We start from the raw sequence: 21,831 nt of genomic DNA, 5'->3' as shown, positions 1-21,831 counted from the left end.
CGGTGTCGCTGTTGTTATTTCACATTGAAACACACTCAGGAAGCCGCTGCAGCTCAGGGAGCGCGCACGAGTCCGGGGTGTCCAGAGGGACGCGTGTGACGGGGACGCGCACATGTTGGAGAGCGAACAGGGAGCGAAGAGGACCAGACCGGACCAGCGACTCCACACAGCGTCTGTCCTGGACCGGGACCACAGACTGGACCGGGACTACAAACAGTGTCAGGTGTGAGTCTTCACGTTGGGACTGGGACTGTTCGCGCTTTTAACGGAGACGCTTCTGGATGACGCCGTGCGTAAAGCTGCTGGACACCGCGCCAAACCCACCTGCTGTACGGCGACGTCTTAAAACACAGAGTGGAGCGCAGGTTCGGAGCCTCGGAGCGGTTCACGTGTTTCCTGCCGGCAGATGAGCGCTGAGCTGCGGATCAGGTGGCTGCGACCCGCCGCTGGATGAGATGAGACCATGGCCTTTACGCAGCGGCTCGCTCTGCTCCTGCTGGGCTTCAGCTTCATCCTCACGGTCAGTCCCGCTCTTATTGTCACCGTGAGCAGGTTTTAAGTGATACTTTTACTTTAAATACCATTTTATTTATTAGAATAAGGAGTAAACATGTGTCACACCTTCAGAAAAGTGTCGTTATTGATGTTTACAGTCACTTAAAATCATTTCTGTAACATCCTAATCCTCCTGTGACAGCAAATATTGAGCTTTAATAACATAATGAGGCCATAAAACTGCTAATATGTCCCCACAGTGAGTTTACAGTGACCTCTCCCTGCTTGATCTCTTGTTATTTCCTCTCATCCTCCCACTCAGGAGCGTTTGAAAACAGATTTTTGTCTCCATAATAATCATATTTTCTTTAGTTTGACAGTGATCGGTGTGTAACTCAGCTCCCAGCAGCCTGCAGCCTCTCACCTACAAACACCAGAGATAAACTTTCTGCAGCTCTTCACACCTCTGCTGTGTGAAAACATTAATTATAGATTCACTCTGTGCTGCTGCTGCTTCATGTTTAATGCTCAGGAGTGATTCACACTGTAGTCTCGTCTCTATATTTAGAGTCTGAAGCTGCTTTAGAGAAGTTTTCACCTCAGCAGATACGCTGACGGTGAAGAACTAACAGATATCTCAGTTAAACCTCTTAGTTGTTCACTTTTCAAACACTGGATAAAGACAGGTTCAAAATTCTTGTGTCATTTTGTTCACATATTAGAGTGAAAGTTTTACTGAGGGATTTTTAAATGTTTCTATAAATCAGGCTGTGAATGACATAAGCAGTGCACATTTCTGCACACCTCCGATGTGTTGCAAATGTCTTAATGTTCAATTTAAATGTTTATGTTGCGACAGCAGCGTGTTGCATTTTGATTGTTCAGGCACAAACATCATTTGTTTACAGTTTACGAATGCTTACTCAGTTCTGGCTGGAAGTTCTTCGTACGTTTAGTCAAAAATATTGTTTTTTATTGCCACAAACTCAGCTGGGAAATGTCCTGACTTTGAGTCAAAAAATCTGGCTTTGTTGCCACAATCACGTCTTAAAAATGTCCCGACATCCAGACAAAATTTCCGGTATTATTGCCACAAACTCTGGTGGAAAATGTCTTGACTTTGAGTAAAAACATCTGGTTTTATTACCACAAAAACAGCTTGAAAGTGTCTCAACGTCTCGTCAAGAATTTCTTGTTTCGTTGCCACAAATGCAGCTGGAAAATGTTCCGGCGTCTTGTCAAAAAAAATGTGGTTATGTTGCCAGAAGCATGTCTGTAAAAAAGTCCTGACATCAGACAAAATGTCCACAAAAAAAACGAGAAATTGTTCCAACGACTCGTTTAAAATATCAGGTTTTATTGCCGCCAAAACAGCTGGAAAGTGTCGCAATGTCTAGTTAAGACATCCAGTTTTGTTTCCACTTACACGGCCGGAAAATGTCCCAGCGTCTACGTTTCTGGCTCAGAGTGAATTAAAACTCTGAATCTGAGGAAAACGTCCTTTAAACATTTGTTTTGTAAAATTTCATCCATTTTTAGACAACAAAGGGAGGTCAGGCCTGCCCTTCAGTCCTCCGGTGCACCAGGACAGGTCCCGCGGATGTTTAACTCGAATGTTACGTCTGTAGAAATGTTGTAAACGTGACGTCAGGGCTTTCAAATTCCTCCCGAGTCAAAGTCAAAGTGACTCACTTGAGATTTCCTGAAGAACAGACGTTTCACAGCTGTTCATGAGGAGAGAAGTAATAAAGGCGGTCAGGATCCTGCAGTATGTCTGCGTCTCGTCACCGCAAATCTGACAAACCTTGTTCTCATTCCCTCTAAAACTGCAGCCGGGCATGTTTTTGTCTCCAAATCTCTGATACTGTCGTGTGAACTCGATAATCTTTGAGTATAAGGAAAGTAAGTTAAGTGTCAAAAGTCACTGCACTGAGGGTTTCAAAGGGGCAGTCATGAAACACTGGATCAGAACCTGGATCAGTTGTATTCAAGGCTCGATCGGGCAGAAGATCAATACATGGAGCTCAGTTCTCTGAGAGGTAGAGAAGCAGCGTCATCACAGATGCAGACGAGGAAGGCTGCTGTCTCGTCGTGTGTCTGAGGACGAGCAGCAGTTTATAATCCACTTCTCAGGACGCAAACAAGGACAAACACTCGAGGTGGGCCAAGAAATACCAGCATTTCACAGAGGAGGACGTTTCTGTGACTATCAGAGGTTTCTGAGCCTCAGTGTTCGTGCAGAGCGAACAGTGCAAAGTGAAGAAACTCACTTCAGGATGAAAAAGCTCCTCGATCACTCCGGCTGGAGGTGAACAGGAAGTAAACCCACGTGCGGTGCGTGGGACAGATCGACGTCACGCTGCATCGTCCTTCGTCTGTCTGCTGGATGCATGACGCATTTTCACTGTTACAACACAGTGGTGTGTGTGTGTGTGTGTCACTGTAAACCTGAGTGTGTGTGATTTGTGCTAAAGGTGAATGACTTCTGCTTCCTACATTGATCGAGAGCAGAGTAAAGCTATTAGATAAGCTCATTGGAGCTGCTGTTTGTGAGAGAAACAGGACAGAAAATGAAAAGAAGATAAACGACTGAGAAAACGTCCGGCCGTTGAATCAAAAATATACAAAATAGCAGCTGGAAAAAGTCAAAAAGTCTCGGTTTTGTTGACACAAAAATAGCTGGAAATCGTCCCAACGTCTCGTGAAAAATATGCAGTTATGTTGCCACATATTGGGCTGGAAAGTTTCCCGACGTCTAGTCAGACTTTCCAGTTTTGTTGCAACAAACACGGCTGGAAAATGTGAATACAGTAAGTCAGAAATGTGCACGAACAATGTGTTTAAGTTTCCCTCTCCGCTCTCACGCTGACCGACCCGGCTGACCTGCTTCATTTAAAGAGAGTCAAGGGGTTCGGATGTGTTTGAATCGTCCCGCCGAACACGGATTGTTCGTTTTGTCGCTCGCTGAACTATTCGAGACAAGCTGCTGCTTTTGTTGTCCTCTTTGGATGCATCGGGTCAGACGAGGTTCAGGAGTACAAACATTCTTCAGCCGAATGTAATCCGGGACATTTTCTCTGTAACGGATCCGCCCGTGTGTTTGTGCGTGTCGAGCTCATTAGGCGACAGAGATTACGTTGTTTGTTTGATGGCTGTGGATTACAGGAGGTCGGGCAGCTCCACCTCTGACCTGTGGCGCTTTCTATTTATAGTTTCTGTTTTGAGAAGCAGAACATGGAAACAGAGAACGACACGAAACCAAATCAGCGTCCACGGGCAGAAATCAGACGCCTCTTCTGTCCTCACCTGACCGATAAACGGTGACGTTTATCGGTCAGGTGAGGACAGAAGAGACGTTTGATTGGTTGACGTTTGGCCGCAAATGACGACACGATGGACCAGCGGGATGTAACGAAGGCTCAACGTGTGTGTGTGTGTGTGTGTGTGTGTGTGTGTGTGTGTGTGTTTGTGTGTGTGTGTGTGTGTGTGTGTGTGTGTGTGGTATAAACACACTGACAGGTCTGACATGCTGCTGAGAGCAGGGGGGGCGGGGTATCTCACTGTAAACAGACCTCACACACACACACACACACACACACACACACACACACACACACACACACACTCGCAGTACATCAGTGAAGTCCGGTTGACACTTGGACTCATTTCGTCTGAGTGTGTTTCTCTTTGTGCACATTGTTCACGCTGGCCGTTTGTTTACACTGTGTTTGAGTGTGTGTCCATGGTTACAGTCTCACACACACACACACACACACACACACACGGCGGTGGCAAAGCGTTATCGTTTATCAGCAGCACAAAAGTTGGGAAGTCAGTCAGCAGGAGCTGCTAACGAGGCGAGGCTGAGTAACGATAACGAGCCGAGTGAAGCTCGTGAACGTGTCGGCATCTGTTTCCTTCCTCTTGTTTTTCTTTTTCCCACCAGAGTCGAGTGAATTACGGCTCATTGTCGGCACACTCGGCTCTGCTCCGGCCCAAATCTGCCCGCCAGATATACAGTTAATCTGTTGCCACGAGTGTTGGGTCGAGACTTTCGATGTAAACCAGTACCAGGAGCAGGTCGACCAGCATCTCCTCCCTCCATGCTGATAGAAAGTCAGTTCTTCTACCTCTTCTTCTCCTTCTTCTTCTTTTTCTTCTTCTTCTTCTTCTTTTTCTTTCACACAGACCTCAGTTGAGTTGGCGGTCGTGCACATGTGCGAACACCAGAGGTGTCAACAGTCCACACATTGTTTCCTCCTGCAGAAGTTCAGATAAAAAACAGACTCTGGTAAAAGTAGAAGAACTGATTCAGCTTCTTTACTCCAGATATTTGTGTTCGGATGTAGGGAGGGAAAGTCACAGAAATACTCTATTAAAGTACAGATACTTGAAACATCTACTGAAGTACAGTAATGAAGTATTTGTACTTCTGCTGAAAGAACGTGGTCTGAATACATCTTGAGGATGTTCACACGTGCTGTCCTCGTGTGATCTGACCACTCAGGACGGATGTTAATACCAAAAGTAAACAGAGACTCAGGCTAAAGAGTATCTGGCAACATGTCACACATTATTTATCTGAGGTAGAACAGCGGTACGAAACACTGAAATGAAGAAATGAAATCGGTAGATTCAGTAAACGGGAGCACTGAGGTCTTATTTGAGGGAACATGTCTGCGTCCTCCTGGAGAAAGTTGCACGTACGTGAACTTTAGTCCACAAAACTGGAGCACGTTCGTCAAACGCCAGCGTTCGGCTCGAGACGCGTAGCGGCAGCCGAGAGCGAACGCAGGACGTCTGTTCACGATGATATTCAGAATATTTATTTCCTCTCGTCCCGACAGGTCAACGGAAAGTTTCCTCTCTGTCAGTTCGAGTGGGAGATGCAGAGAGCCAGAAGAGAGTGTCAGACACAGCTACAGCAGCAGACGCCCGCCAGCACAGGTACACACACACACACACACACACACACACACACACACACACACACACACACACACACACACACCAGGGTTTGTTTGGAAACCCCCAGCAGCCCTAAAGTGAAATATATGCTCAGTTTTTACGTTTACTAAGAGTTTAGGTATGAGCAGGTAACAAAAAGTATAAAGGTGCTTAAAAACACACACACACACACACACACACACACACACACACACACATGCGTGTGTGTGTGTGTGTGTGTGTGTGTGTGTGTGTGTGTGTGCTGTGACTGAGGTCAGCTGTGTGAGGAGGAGGCGTGTCTGGACGTCATTTCGACACAGTTCCCTATTAATGATTTATTTCCCTCTCAGAGTCGTGAGGAGCACAGGAAGCACTCAAACACACACACACGCACACACACACACACACACACACACACACACAGATACAGCACGGTCGACGCAGAGCTTCTGAAAAGGCCGCGTGTGTTTGAGTGTTTCACCACCCTGATAATAAAAGGCGTTTATCTGTGTGGTCTGCAGCCTGTGGACTGTCGTGGTCTTCTCACGCCTGTGTGTGTGTGTGTGTGTGTGTGTGTGTGTGTGTGTGTGTGTGTGTGTGTGTGTGTGTGTTACACTCGGGTAAATTGTATACTTAAAGGACAAACCACCCTCAGACTCTCCTGTTAGACGCCAGCAGGTCAGGCTAGAAGGTTAGAAGGTACTTTATCTTACTTCTACTTTATACTTGTACTCCACTACAAATACTTTACTTGTATACCTTCCTGCTTGGTGTGTATTTTACTTGACTGCAGTATAATAATACAAATCTACGACATCAAACAAGTAATAAGTGACTCAATTCAAAGTCAAGATGTTTGTTGACACAGTGTGAGAGTCTCATGCTGACAGAAAAGTTCAACAGTAAATCAAGTGATAAAATGTGTGTAAGAAATAATAATAACACAATAATAATTACAGAGTATACAGAATAAAGATATGGACAGCTGGATGGTTGTTGTTGTTTGTGCAAAGACAACAAGTGTAAACAAACATCTGTCGGCAGCGTCACGCCCCCGAGTGCAGGATGAGTCATCAACGTTTTTAATGATGTTGCAGGAAGTTACAAAAACTAAAATACATCGAACTCAATGTGTGAATGTTTGATGCCTTACATGTTGCTTAATTTGGGTTAAATCAGTTAAACACTCCAATTACTTAAATTAAGTGATAAAATAATCTGAATCTGTGGGCGATGCTGCAAGTGAGGAGCTTTTAAAGTGTTAAATAATGTTTCTGTTCCCTCCTGACACATCTGAAACTTCAGAGGATCAGTAGAGATGCTTTCATGTTGATTTATTTCCCTCCTGGTCGTTCAGCAGCGGGCACAGGATCAGTGAGTCTGCAACGAGCAGCTGAGCCAAACAGGAAGTTGTGAGCGGTCTAATTTATACCTCTAATGTGTGTGTGTGTGCGTGTGTGTGTGTTCAGGATGTCACGGCGAGTGGGACAATTGGTCGTGTTGGCAGAGCGCGACGGTCGGCGAGGTGATGACCCTCCCCTGCCCCTCCGCCCTCCTGCACCTGTTTGGAAAACACGGTGAGTCTTCACCCGGCGTCTTTGTCACGTCTGATGTAAGCGTTCATGTATGTTGTGGACCGTCAGAGAGGAGGTGAAGGTGTAGTCGTGACCCAGACGGTGAGCGGGAAGTTAAAGAAACGTAGGAATTAGGAAGTCCAGGGAATTTTGGACTTTTATTCTGAAAAAAGAAAAAGTTATGGAGTCGAGCCGCTTGTTCATGTCCGAGACTCGTCTTCCTGGAACGAAACGCTCTGCAAGGAATTTTTAACTGGTAATGAAACCGTCTGCGAACATATAAACAAAGATTTAGATGTCAGGCAGTTGACATTATTTATTATTATAGTGTTACGTTAGTTTAGAGATGTAACACCAGAGAACATCTCTCTCTCTGGGACAGGAGGTGGTTCACAGGTTATAATCATGTAAACACGACAATGAAAAAAGTTGTGGGCCGTAGTTGCCCCGATGGTCGCGCCGACCCACTTTGGCTGTCGCAGCTGCAGTGTCTCTGGGCTCGTAGGCAGAGCGAACAAGCCGGGTGGTGGAGCAGAGACACCGTGTCTCTTGCAAAACACCTTGTAAGCCGCCGTATCAGCCCGCAAGAAAAGCAGACGTCACTACCGTGTGAGTTGATGGTTTTGCAGGCTGAGCATGGCCGAGTCTTGTGTCCTCCAAATTAATTAAATTAGTTTCCAATATCTGAAAAGTAATTATATCAAAACAGTTTAACAAGTATTGAGAAATTCCTCCTCCGTTAATGTTTTCCCGTCGGTTCGGGTCCAGCGTCAGAGCATTACAACAATAATCAGCAGCTCGTCTGTCCTGAGCCAGCTGAGTCCGTATCGGCTGTCGTGACCTCAGCCGGTCGTTTCCTTCCTCCCAGTCGCTCCTTCACGGCTGATCTCATCTCTCAGTCGACTCATTCGGCTTCATCCATCATGTTGATCGCCTCTCGTCCCTCTGCCTTTCATCCCTCCGCCTCGTCTCTTCTCTGCTTCCCTTTCCTCAGCCGGCAGTCTCACGCTTCCTCACCTCTTCAGTTCTGATTGTGTCTCTTTTCTTTCTGTTCTTCTAAATAAAATATTATCTTTGGAAGCAGAAACGGCCAGTTTCCTAGAAATGTTCTTGAAGCATGTTTTACACAAAATAACGATGGCGGTTTGGCTCAACGGGCTCATTTCCTTAATTTCAAGGAGCTCAGCAGCTGAAAAGTTTCTTTCGGGATGTTTTGTTTATAAAATATCTAAATGAATAATCTGCCTTGTGGTTGTATGATCACTTCGTGTGGTTTTCCTGCCATTAAAATATGTTTTGGCGGATAAAATCATGCTTTGGTTTCGAGGAGTGGATACTGTGGGGGAACGCTGACAGTGAACAGTTTGCAGACGTCTTCAATATAAATGTTTTCCCTTTTTTTATTGATAAATGATGCAGTCCAACACATCCTCATACCGCTGTAGCGTCCCAGCGACGTGCAAACTGGACCTTCAGGAAGTTAAAATAACTCACCACTCACTTCAGCAGCCGCCTGAATAAAAGTCCTGTCCTTGTTCGACCCACACATATATATTATTGTTCTTTATACTATTCGTCCTCACTACCTTCTTTGCAGCTGTAATAATAACTACGGCCACTACAGGTCGCCGCCAACAAGAAATTTAGGTTGTTGTGAGCTCCTAAGGTTGTTTTTCTGACGAGGATGGGCTGATGCAGCTGAACTTGCAGTGGCAAACACATCTGCAGAGTTTTCCTGTAAACACACAAACTCTGTTTACTTTCATTGTTACACCAAAATGTATTGTCTGATAAACATGTTGAACTGATTTCCTTCCTCGTAAAGCATTCGCAAAAATGAATACAAATGTTTTGAAACAAATGTTTACAACCATGTTTACAAACCTGCACTTTTCTTCTTCTCTGCTTTTACCGCCGCCTGTAGATCAGTGTCAAAATGTGTGAGGCCTTCGGCAGGAGCAGGACAAACAAACCAAACAACATGGGGGGCCCACTTGTAAACAAAAAAATAGCACTACTAGAATCAAAAAAAGTACGATGGACCAACATGAGCTGACTGAAGAAAAACAAGCTGCTGTCGAGCTTCTTCTCTCGTCTGTCCTGAACTCCTCACCTCCACCTCCACCTCCACCTCGCTGTGTTTCCCCCTCCCTCCTTCATCCTGCCGCTCGGGCTCTTTCGGTTAATGAGTCTAATTATTCGCGGGGCAGCTGTCAACATCTGGGCCGGCCGACTTTTTTCTCTGTGATTTCCCTCAGCAGCATCTGTCAGCGGGCCGTTAATCCACCTCTCCGCTCCCCCTGAAGAGACGCAGAGCGTCAGCCCGGGCCGGTTAAAGGATGAGGCGCGTAATCAGGACGACAGCGAGAGAAACGCCGACAGAGAACATGAAATATTGTCACTGTCCGACGATTAAAATAAAACTCTTTAAATGTGAAAACAACAGAGGAGAGAGACGGAGGGAGGGAAGAAGAGGAAGAGGAGGAGAGGAAGAAGATCTGACTATTTTAATTTGATTAAGTTGATTATTTTCTCCTAATTGATGGATCACTGCCCGTTACAATGAGCCACAGGTCAAGTTAGGCTGTTTAAAGACATGATATGTAACATTTCTGCATTAAAAATGTCTAAAAACAACTCGACCTTTGTTTTATATGTCGTTGAGTTGCGTACTGACGTTATCACAAATGTTCCCAACGATCCAAAAGTTTACTCGGTATCATTACTTCTGGGAAAACATCAGATGATACAACGAACGTAATAAAACTTTAAAGCGTCACCTCATCTGTTCATCGGACATCAACTCCCATGATCCCACACTGCTCCATGACATCATCAAACTGCATCCTTTGTTTTCAGTGTTTCGATTGAGAAGAAATCTCAAACTGTGCATTTAAATGAAACTGACTTGATGCTGAGTTACTGAGTCAACTGACGTGTGTGTGTGTGTGTGTGTGTGTTTGTGTGTGTGTGTTTTTGTGTGTGTGTGTGTGTGTGTGTGTGTGTTTGTGTGTGTGTGTTTTTGTGTGTGTGTGTGTGTGTGTGTGTGTGTGTGTGTGTCTCAGGTAACCTCAGCAGGAACTGTACAGAGAAAGGTTGGTCTGACGTCCAGCCCGTCATCACCATCGCCTGCTGGTCAAACATCACCGATGGACCCGGCGAGGTGAGTCGCTGTGGTTCTGTCTGTTCTGTTCTGTGTGGTTCTGACTGTGTTTGTCACCAGACGTCTGAGTTTAAGGTCATTTTCAGACGGCTCTGTTTGAAGAACGGGAGATGAAACAGTTAGAAGAAAAACCACGAAGCTTTCACTATGTTTTCAATCAGAACGAGTGTCGGTGTCACGTCCCACACGGCTGAGGAGGAAGTGCTTGGTACAGACTTCGCTTTCAGTCTGTGGTCTAGACGCTCGAGAGGATCTTTGCTTTGTTCAACAACAGGCAGCAAACCGACCGCAGACCCAGTTTAAACACGAGCATGTTTAGCTGATGACACTTTTTTGTGTGTGTTTGTAAAGAGAGAAAAACTTTTCCTTTGGTTTCGCTTGCTGCAAAGTTACTCAAAAGACTTTCAGACTTCTGAATCCTCATATAAACCTGGATTTTGTACACTGGAAACACATTATTAAGGGATCTTTACATGGCCAGTATAAGCACGAGGAATGATTGTGGCGTGCAGGACATTTTTTCAGTGTACATGTGACGACCAGATGATTGTTTTAAGGTGAAAAAAATAGTCGCCTGACCTTTTAAAGGTGTCATTTTCAATGTTAGCTCCAAAGCTACAGGGGGCAGCATAACCACTAATCGCTGCTCACTGTACTCTTTGTTTGTAGCGATTAGCTGCCGTTAGCTCAGTTAGCCGAGGAGCTAAGTGGTCCCGTTTGCCTCAAAGATCGACGGAGGTCAGTTTGAAGACAGGGGGTACGGTATGGAGGCGATTTACAGCGGCTCTTAGCAGGACTATGACTCCGGAGAGGAGAAGTCAGGCTAATTGAGGATTTAATTAAAACAGAGGTGATGGTGGAGTTTTATTTAGTTTCTGTCCAGTTTGACTGTTTAACTGTGTTTTACGATGAGTTAACGGGGAGATTAAGCTCATCGTAGTTCAGTAAAAGAGAGAAACTTGAATTCAGACGGTGTATTTTTTCTGTTTGGTGAGGGAAAATATTTCCTTTATTTACATTTTGTGAACTTGTTTTATTTACTCGTTAGACTCGGAAGCAAACTCGCTGCTTGAACAACACCTCACCTCTTGGGGCTAGCTGATTAGCATGCTAACTTCAGTAGACATCTCTGTGACACAGTGTTTATTGTAGATGTGTAAATGTGACAGCTGATGATGAGCCGAAGACAAAATAACGAACTAAAGACGCACAATCACCCCTACAGCTTCGGCGTGACTTGTAACGTGATAACACTCCTTACAAAACACACAAATAATCACAGATCGGCTTTGAGATGAAGTTGAAACACTCACCAGATTGATGATGAGCAGTCAGTGAGCTCAGCTTTGTCACTGTGATGATCAGATTGACGTCCACCTCACTGGTTTCTGTAGCACAGCTCAGACGCTGTGGTGAAGTGAAAAGGCTGTTTTCACATCACGTTAGCGTGTCAGCATCTCAGCTCGCGTGTTTATCTGTTCAAAGACGACACTCAGAGATAAACGGAGAGGAAGGTCAGGGTTAAGAGAGCAGATCAGATGTGAGGAAAGAGAGGAGGGACAGTTTTTGGCTGACAGCGCTGTGACCTCCAGCCAATCACTCTGCACACCACCCTGAAATCCTTCTCTTTCATCATATCTCGAGTGTGTTTGCGTGTGTTTCTGCTGAGATTTAATATTTAACATTCCTGCATTAACAGTGTAAAAACGAGGAGGACCTACTTACACTATCCCAGATGTTTCCAACAATGTGCAAACCAGAGAAATCCACAAGTTTACTCAGAGTGACGGTGTGTTTCATTACGTCGCCTGTTGCTAAAACATGCAGGAGAGAGTCAGAGAGTGAGGAAGGAAGTCAGCAGAGACTAAATGTAACAGGAATACAACTTTAAAACATCACCTCGACCTGAACAGCTTTGTTGGATGGATTTTCATCAGAATTGGTGTGTTTGAATTCAGGTGAGGATGACCTTCAATTCAATTGAGTGAAGTCAGCACTCAGCAGAGACTCTGGTTCTGGTTCTGGTTCTCCCTCTCCTCTCTGTAACGTTCATGAAGTAAAGTCCATTTCCCCTCCAGCTCCAGTCAGTGGTCAACATTACAGAACAGAAACACCTCCGGATCACTGCTGCAGTCAGGTTGATAAACAGGAGTGAAGATAAATCCACTTTTTAATCCCAGAAGTTAAAAACTAATCTCTGAGCTCTCCTCCCGTCGGATCAGAGCAGAACCTGACGAGACTCCAGGTGTTTATTCCTCCAGAAGGTCTGGATCAGCACCTGACTCTCTCTTCCAGAGGGTGAAATCATGGATACTACAAAATTAGGGTGTCATGCTGGCTTATTTACCTGTCGCTGACATTGTGGCGACGTTACCTGGAGAGACTTCTGTCCCCCGCTGCCGGTCTGTCTGTGCCGGAGCCTCACACACTCATAGGGACTTCATGGTGCGTTCAAGTGCACCTAATAAAAAATGTAAATGACGGCTGTCAGGCCGTAAAAGTCTAAGTCTGACAATAGCAGAGCCGTCACTGCTGAAATATTTTCAAATCAGTCAAATCGAATGGTGACACCCCTACTACAAACACAGGCTCTGTTGGCTTTACCTTTCTTTTTCCATTTCCATTTTCGTGCAGTGATTCGCTTAGCTAACAGCCAATCAGTGTGATTTCTTTCCACCACAGTCGGCTGAAAAGCCGCCGTAAAGGACTGACGATGCAGGACACAACACAAAAACGAGGGCCACAGATGCTCACTGACCTGATTTTCTGTCTGTTTGTAAGATTCCCCTTTAAGTTGGGCCTTACTAAGATAGCTTATTTCTTTTGTTTCCCTTTAATTTGTCTCCCATCGATGTCTGAACATACAGTCGTCCTCAAAATTATTCATACCCTTGCTAATTTTTGTGATTTTCTATTTTTGTGATGAAATGACTGCATTTTTTCAAGTTTGTTTATGAGTTATACGTGACCAACAAGTGAAAGAATGACAACAATACACAATTCAAGAAATTCTTCATTTCAGGGGTATTTTATTCAAGGATTCCCAAAAAATGCCAGGTTCAAAATTATTCATACCCTAGTCCAATGTCTTTCTTTAATAGTCAATAGCATAGCCTTTGTTTTTTATGACTGCTTTGAGACGATTCTTGTATGTGTCCACAAGCTTCCTGCATGTCTCCTGTGGGATGTTTGCCCATTCCTCCTTTGCGAAAGCCTCAAGCTGGGTCAGGTTGGTCGGTTTCCTAGCCATCACTCTGGTCTTCAAGTGATGCCACAAGTTCTCGATGGGATTCAGGTCAGGACTCTGACTTGGCCATTCTAGGACGTTGACATCATTGTCCTTGAACCATTTCTTCACTACCTTGGCAGTGTGTTTGGGATCATTGTCTTGCTGGTACGTCCAGTTGTGGCCAAGCTGTAGTTTCTCAGCAGATTCCTTCACGTTTTCATCAAGGATCCTGATGTAATCTTCCTTTTTCATTATTCCTTGGACCTTGACTAGGTTCCCTGTGCCACTGGAAGAGAAGCATCCCCATAGCATTATGCTTCCACCACCGTACTTGACTGTGGGCACAGTGTTCTTTGGTTTATATGCTTCGCCTTTCTTCCTCCAGACATATTGAGCATCCATATGGCCAAATAACTCCAACTTGGTCTCATCAGACCACAGGATGGTTGACCAAAAGCTGGGATCTTGCTTCAAATGACCTCTAGCAAAGGCCAGGCGAGCCTGCACATGTTTCCTCCTGAGCAGCGGCGTCTTCCGAGGCCTATGTCCATGGAGACCTCCTCTGTGCAAGACTCGCTCAATGGTGGACCGTGAGACCTTTGTCCCTGCCTGGTCAAGCGTTTCAATTAGGGCCTTGGTTGTGGTCTGGGGGTTGTTGTTGACCTCTCGGCATATTTTCCTGGCAAGTTTGGGAGACACCTTACGCTTCCTGCCACGCCCGCTGAGGTTTTCAACAGTATTGAATTTCTTGTACTTGTTAATTATGCTCTGGACGGTTGCCACAGGGACATCATACTGCTTTGAAATGGCCTTGTAACCCTTTCCTTCACTGTGGGCACGCACAAGACGTCGACGTAGGTCTTCACTGAGCTCCTTCTTCTTGACCATGATGACCAGAAATTGAGAATGATCAGAACACTTTTCCTCTATTTATACTTTTCTGGAAAGATGCTATTTTTTTAAATCAGTGTTTAACATTTGTTCAACAATGTTAATGGTATTTATTCCATTGTAACATTTTGGAATAACCACAGGACAAAGATTTTTGTAGAGACATTGTCAGGGGTATGAATAATTTTGAACATGGCATTTTTTGGGAATCCATGAATAAAATACCCCTGAAATGAAGAATTTCTTGAATTGTGTATTGTTGTCATTCTTTCACTTGTTGGTCACGTATACCTCATAAACAAACTTGAAAAAATGCAGTCATTTCATCACAAAAATAGAAAATCACAAAAATTAGCAAGGGTATGAATAATTTTGAGGACGACTGTAAGTGAGTGAGGAAATATGTTTGTTTTGGGATTAATGGACCCTTTAACAGAGAGTTCATGGGGGCGGTAATGTTGCTCCTGATTCCTCAAAAAAAAATCACGAACCTCAGGCTGCTGAAGCTGCACGTTTCAGCCCACGCTTTGACTCTTCACACTGGACAAAAATAGAAAATCTGGGATTCCAAGAACAACCAGAAAAAACTTCCACTGGACCGGGTTTGAGGCTTGAGATGTTAAAGGAGAACAGCTGAGTCTTGCTCGCGGTATCTGTTGTGGCGAGACGCTGGATTAAACTCTCAGCTCCTCCAGCTGAGTCTTTGGGGTTCAGCTCCTGGTCTCGGCGCTCTCTGCTCTCTAATCCGCCCTCGTCTGTTCCCATATCTGCTTCTGAACATGATGAAGGTGAATTGAGGGGATTTTTTTCACCCTCTGCAGCCGACTACAACTGAATATTGCAGGTGGTTGTAGAAATAAATAACCCTTTAGTGAACCCGTGCTGTTTGTCCAGTGTGTGAACGTGAGTATATCTGTTTAAACTCGGCCCGAGGCGTCCCGTGTGAAGCCACGCAGCTTATTTCTGACCTTCGCAGTTATTGCTTATAGTCACGGCTGCATTCCTCGACCCTTCGGTTTATACTGAGCTCTCAACAAGCAGGTAACATCCAGGTTTAAGTGAATATCCGGACCCATTATTGTGTCCACGCTGCGCTGTTTAATGCCACACACTCGTCTTTCTTCAGGTTGTTGCTTCCTCGTCATTCTGCGGCGTCTCGTGACATTAAATTAAAACAGTGCACACGTGTAGTTTTGGTCTCTTGCTGCAATAATAACCTGTTAACATGTTTCCAATAGGATTCGTCATATTGTCATAGATCCGCACTACTAACTTTCTTTTAATATCTCTGTCACATCCCCGTGTTTCTTCTTCTTTTCTCTCACGGTTAAACGTCTCACAGATAAACACGGAGCTCTTCTCTGAACACCTGCTGCAGTTTCAAACAGGATGTGTGCAAATTGTAATCTCATCTCTATAATCTTCCACATGTAGTTCAGATAACGATTTTATATCTGAATCAATGTGGGGAGGCTGAGATGAAGATCCGTGTGGCTGACCTACATCATTTGTGTCAATATGCTGATCCCGTGTAGATGAAGTGAAGCTCAGAAAACAGATAAGGAGGCCGTTTGTGTGATGTTACCTTGTGCAGAAAGATGAAGAAGAAGCAGCTCCATTAGACTGACAGAGAACAAATGAAGCTTCTCATATAAACTATGATGACACCAGCTGCAACCTGAGTTTGGCTCAACTGAAGCAACTGAAGTCAAAAGTAAATCAACATTTTCTTAAATTGTTTTTGTGCAATGGATTTCAAGAAGGGTGATGCATTCACTTCTTCTGCTTCTTCTTCTTCCTCTTCTTCTTGTCCTTCATCTTCTTCTTCATCTTCTTTTTTGTCATCTTCCTCCTTTTCTTCTTCTTCTATTTAGTTTTCTTCTTCTTTGTCTTCCTCTTCTTGTTGTCCTTCTTCTTCTTCCTTGTCTTCTTCTTCTTCTTGTTCTCCTTGTTCTCCTTCTTCTTCTTCTTCTTCATCTTCTTCTTCAGACCTAACAAATGATGTCAGGATACTTTCCAGCGGTACTTGTCCGGCAGAACCAGGTATTTTAAGCCAAAACACTGGATGCAGTCACGGCGGGTCCATTGATCCGTACAGTGTGAGCATGACAGTGTGACCGTGTTGAGGAAGATTCAAACATGCAGTTTAATGTTTCTGTCCAGCTTTTAAAAAAACGCCAGGAGGATATTTTGTTTAAACTCACCGGAGCTCAACAAATCAAACAGGATTTTAGGTTTAAATTCTTAATAATTCATAAAGAAGCTGCAGCAGACGTCACTTTGCTTTTACTCTTGAGACATAAAAGTTTTGAGTCGTGTAGCATCGTGTTTCAACAACCAGATGCAGCACGACTGACCTATTTAGTTTTGATTGTTCTTGTTTAGTTGCAAAGTATCAAACGAAGCAGCCGACCGATAAAAGCAGAGAAAAATAACACGAGACTGAGGAGGAGCATCATTCATGTACAGTACACACACCTGAGCTGTGTGACAGAAAACAGTACATTTTTAACAACACACACACACACACACACACACACACACACACACACACACACACACACACACACACACACACACAGCTGGCTTGTGATCCTCTCCAGAGCCCTCAGGTGTGGGATTCCCGCTCTTTGACTCTCAGCGAAGCTTCTATTTGTTTCCTGTTGAAGAGACGGAGGTTTTCCATCTGGAAAACATTCAGCTGAGACCAGACGTCACCGCTGGCACACACACTGCACACACACACACACACACACACACACTACAGATAGATACTCACTATTCACACACAGCTGATCGTCCTCATCGTATCCTCTGATCACAAATCACACACTCGACTAGTTTCAGCTTTAATGCCGCGTTGACACAAACGGACGCCGCAGACTTGAATGCTCCTTAAAATACCTTTAAACTGGTGATGTGTGTTTAAAACACTCAGTGTTGCAGAGATCTGAAGTTAGCACGCTAACCAGCTAGCCCCGACCCCGTCCTGTCTCCTAATACCACTTTGTACCTGAAGAGGTGATCCAGAGGACGCTACGTAGTCGAACAAGTCAAACTGGACATAAATGAAGTAAAACTCCTCTTGAGCCGTCGTAATGCTACTTACTTATTACACCCGGCTAACTTGAATGAGGATAAAATAATTTATTGGTGCGTCTCGTCTAGACTTTGAGACAATCTAACTAAGCTAACTGAGCTAACTGAGCTAGTTAACGTGGCAGCTCAACCGAGGAGGACGCCAGCAATGTCACGAGTACGAGACGCACGCTTCCCTCGGCGCATTGACACAGAAAGAAAATAGTTCCTACAGTTAAAGGAAGTGGAAGTGACAAACATCCACATTTATTTTGATCCCCTGCATGAAAAGGAGCGACTTGTTTCTTCTGATGAAACCATAAAGATGGACTGACTTGAATCAGACGACCTGTGTGTGGAAACACATCGTTCAGGAAGTCACGGCCCTCTGAGGCCTGAGGATGTACATTCTGTGCTCGGTGCTAAACACACCTACAAGCTTCAGGCCTGTGGGAGACAAGAGAGGCCCTGAACACATCATCTGTCTCCTCTTCTTTACACAACGCATCTGTTCACTTAACAAACCTCTGTCACATGTCGGAGACACCTCGGAAAATCCACCTGTTTGACAGAGAAAAACTCCTCAGGTAGCCAGAGTGACTCGCCTGAATCCAGCTCACGGGACTCCTGCCAGACATTTACTGATGTCTTGTTTAGTTGTTCCTGTGTGAAGTAGCTCTATAGGCTGAATGATTTCAGGGGAACGCACTGTAACTCACACAGTCTGAGTACAGTGACTGCTTTAAGAGTCTTATCAGGGCGTTCCTCGTGGTTTAAGAGTCTGGCGTTGAAACCACATCTGTCAACGGGTCTCTTCCTCGTTTCCTCCCCACATCAACATCTGCTGAAACATTATATCTCGTTTACTTTTATTATATAATCCTCAGTAGATGTCAAAGTTTGTTCACATTCTGTTCTAACTCACGTTTTACAGAGATCAACCAAACTGGGTTGTATTTTACACAACGTATGATGAGCTCGCTGCAACGTTAACGAGTTTTATAAGTGTTTTATATGTAAAATATTCTCCTGCAAAGTAACTAAACTCTAACAAACTGGATTATAAGTGAAAGCATCTTAAACTTACCACCTTGTTCTTCATAGAAACACACTGGAGGCAAAAATCCGTCAGTTTAAATTCAGAAGCAGACGAATTTAAGATAATTAACTAAAGCTGATTTATGTGATGTCTTCTGTCTTCTGTCCTTTACTGCTTTTATTTGTTTATTTCTGATCGATTTATCGTCCTTTATTCTTTTTACTGCTTTTAATCTGTTTATCTGGTCTTTCCTCTGACGTGACGTCGTCTTCTTATCGTCCTTTATTGATTTTATTCTTTTATTCATCTCTATCTTTGCATTACTTTTCTGTTTTACGGCTTTTATTACTTTTACTTTGACTCGTATTGTCTTATTGTGTTTCTACATTTTCTGTTTCCTTCTTGTTTTAATTTCACCTTCGACTCGGCGTCTTTTCTGTAATATCGTCTTCCTGAGTTTCCTGCTTTTGCTCGTTTGTCAAAGCACTTTGTAAACTCTGTTTTTAAAAGGTGCTTTATAAATAAAGTTTATTATTATTATTATTATTATTATTATTATTATTATTGTTGTTGTTGTTATGAAACTGATTTTCAGCCCAGATCTCCATGGCAAAACAAAACTGAGCCTCTTCAAGTAACCAGTGTCGCGCAAGTTACTTTCAGAATGCAATATATTACATATTACTTCATTTACCTTCATTTTAAAGTAATATATTACTTTACAATATTTCTGTGGTGGTGTTCCTGTGAGCTGCTCTTGATTGAAATCACTTCGCGGCACACGGGAGCAGAAGATAAAGATTTAGACTTCGATCACAGCCAGGAAGCTGTTCGGCCTAAAGTTCAGCAGGCTTTGAATCTGTGGTGTCAGGGAGGAAGACGGAGAGGGCGGGCGAGCCAGAGTTTATGGATGAAGTGGTGTTTGGACATAGAAGGCAGCGAGGCTGCAGCGGACCAGAGCCAGCAGGTCATCAGCTCCCAGCAGAAGGCCTGAGAATCAGCCCGAGGAATGAGACGCTGATGCCAGGCTGCGACTGTCTGCGTAGCCTCACATATTTGTCTATAAGTGTGTATTTACTGAAAGCATTTAAGTTAAAGTACTGTGATTCAATGGAAAATACTTTCAGAGTCAGCTGTCAGTCCTTTAGTTTCTCCATCAACGTTAACTTTGATTGTGAATTCTTAATGTTGCAGAGAAAAATCTATTTTAAATCATGTTTACAGGATCTTTAAGTAAAGTACAGACAAATATGAGTGTTCATCCAACCGCAGTCACTGCAGAGTGTCAGTGTTGATATGTTAAAACAAAAACAATCAAAAAGGAGATGAGGAGGATGAAAAACTAGAAAAGAAGGAAGAATGAGTGAAGAAGGACGATAAGCAGAACAAAAGAAAAGGAGAGACAGAAGGAAATATGTGTTGGCTGATCAAAACAAAGGAGAAACGTAGAACAGGAGAAAAGATGACAAAAGAGGAGAAAGTGTCCAGAAATGTAAATCTTTAAATGCGATGCTGCAGCTGCTTCGCCTCAGTGAGTCCTCACCCGCACAGAAAACAGACGTGCATGTAAATCTGCGTGAATATCTTTGTGTTTGTAATGTGCACATTCGTGTGACTGTATGCAAATCAGCCCAGTGTGTTTGCATGTGTGTTTTTGAATATGTGTGTTTGAACAGTGTGTGAACAACAGAGGCTCTCAGTCAGTGTGTGTGTGTGTGTGTGTGTGTGTGCTCGTGCACGTCTAAATGTACATACAGAGAGTGTGTGTGTGAGTGTGTGAATGTCCAGTTAATCGCCAGATGGTGTGTCAGACGTCGGGAATGTTGTTTAGAGATGAGGAGAGCGATGAACGCCAGGCACCGACACACACACACACACACACACACACACACACACACACAGTCCAGACCCATCTGTGTGTCGGGCCTGAAGAGTTTGTGCTGCTTTGAAACGGACCAGATTCTCGTCCTGATCCTGCTCTTATTGTGAAAGAGCCTCTCCGCTCTGTAGAGAGACGGGGGAGGAAGCAGACGCTCGCTGATAACGTCTCGTTCGTCCTTCAGCCTGAGAATCACTCAGCTGACTTTCATATCCAAAACATGAATAAACCAAACCTCATTCAAAAAAAGTACGATTTAATCAAACGTGGGAAGAAACAGAAAAATCTTTGGCAAAGCGTTTTCTAAAATCCCCATTTGTGCTTTTTGAAAGATACACGGAGGCTTCAGGTGCACTGAGAATACTTGTTTCTGATTGGCTGCCTTCAGTTTATTATTCTCTGTCCTCATCAGCTCTGTAATGACCACACAAGACTCTGTTCAGTTGCCAGACCGCAGCTTTGTTTACTTGTCGGAGGAGTTCACAATAATACGTCACAGAGCCACGCAGTGGTTTCTTTATTTACTGTGTAGGAGAATCTCAAAGTACAAGTACTGGAACTTTTATCATACATGTGAAGTTTGCGGCAGATCAGGTGTTGGATATTTAACTTAAAACAACTTCCTGTTTCATAGCATAGCACGGAAAGCACCAGTCACATGAGGTGATTATGACATTAGACTGTTATTTCACATTTAAAGGTGAATAAATGTGTCTTCTGTGTGTCTGTGTGTGCAGCTGGTCTTCTACAGGGTGGTGAGGATACTGTCCACTCTGGGCCACAGCCTGTCGCTCATCACTCTGCTCACCAGCACCATCATCATCTGTTTGTTCAGGTAAACACACGCTCGTCCGTCCACCGGTCACACAATCACACCAGTTAAACCAGTGAGGCCAAACCTCTGAAGGTGCTTAATCATCCTCAGGTATCACACATTTATAATCCCAAAAAAATGTGTTTTTGGATTTATGTATATGATTTAATTTTGGCCTTCACACCCGAATGCTTCTGCATGTTTTAAATCAATGTCCGAATTTAATATACATGAGCTTTCTGTCAAGTATAAAGCACATTTTATCAGCTAAAACTAAGAATAAAACCTGCAGAATCAGATGTTTACTGCAAATATCTACATAACAAACAGCTGATTGTGATTTATTATTGTGTTTTTGTAAAATATGTCGAACTAGTTCACAGATCAAATAAATAAAACAGCCCTCCAGGATTAAAAATCTGATCTTCCAACATTTTCTGATACATAAAACATCCACTATAACTGGAACGATTATTATTTACTTCACTGTAAATCATCTTGCAGCAGCATCATCTCCAGCTCGGGTGAAGTCAAACACAGAGTTCAGCTCTTTAAGTCTTTTTTAGGCAATGAAATGCAGAAAATTAAGATTATTTTAAACATTTAGGATCAACGGTTTAGCGTCGAGCGTCTAGGCAAAGATCCAACATTTACAGAGAGAAATGCTTGATCCTGTGTCGCAGAATAACTTCTTTTAACTCCGTGCATGTGAAGGATTACTC

At 43.8% G+C, this 21,831-nt stretch overlaps 1 protein-coding gene across 1 annotated transcript in view; it reads left to right on the top strand.

Annotated features, from left to right (window-relative positions):
* The first annotated feature begins 112 nt into the window (after nucleotides 1–112).
* Nucleotides 113–21,831, top strand: part of LOC141014677 (vasoactive intestinal polypeptide receptor 2-like) — a 28,357-nt gene continuing 6,638 nt past the window's right edge. Inside the window, exons 1-5 of the mRNA XM_073488566.1 lie at nucleotides 113–520; nucleotides 5,343–5,442; nucleotides 6,912–7,019; nucleotides 10,082–10,179; nucleotides 21,033–21,130. Of these exons, the coding sequence (XP_073344667.1) occupies nucleotides 464–520; nucleotides 5,343–5,442; nucleotides 6,912–7,019; nucleotides 10,082–10,179; nucleotides 21,033–21,130 (461 nt within the window). The 5' untranslated portion in view covers nucleotides 113–463. The remainder of the gene's footprint in view (nucleotides 521–5,342; nucleotides 5,443–6,911; nucleotides 7,020–10,081; nucleotides 10,180–21,032; nucleotides 21,131–21,831) is intronic.

This window comes from Pagrus major, chromosome 19 (assembly GCF_040436345.1).
Source record: "Pagrus major chromosome 19, Pma_NU_1.0".
NCBI lineage: Eukaryota > Metazoa > Chordata > Actinopteri > Spariformes > Sparidae > Pagrus > Pagrus major.
The sequence above is the reverse complement of the archived record's forward strand: the minus strand, read 5'-3'. Positions and strand labels throughout refer to the sequence as shown.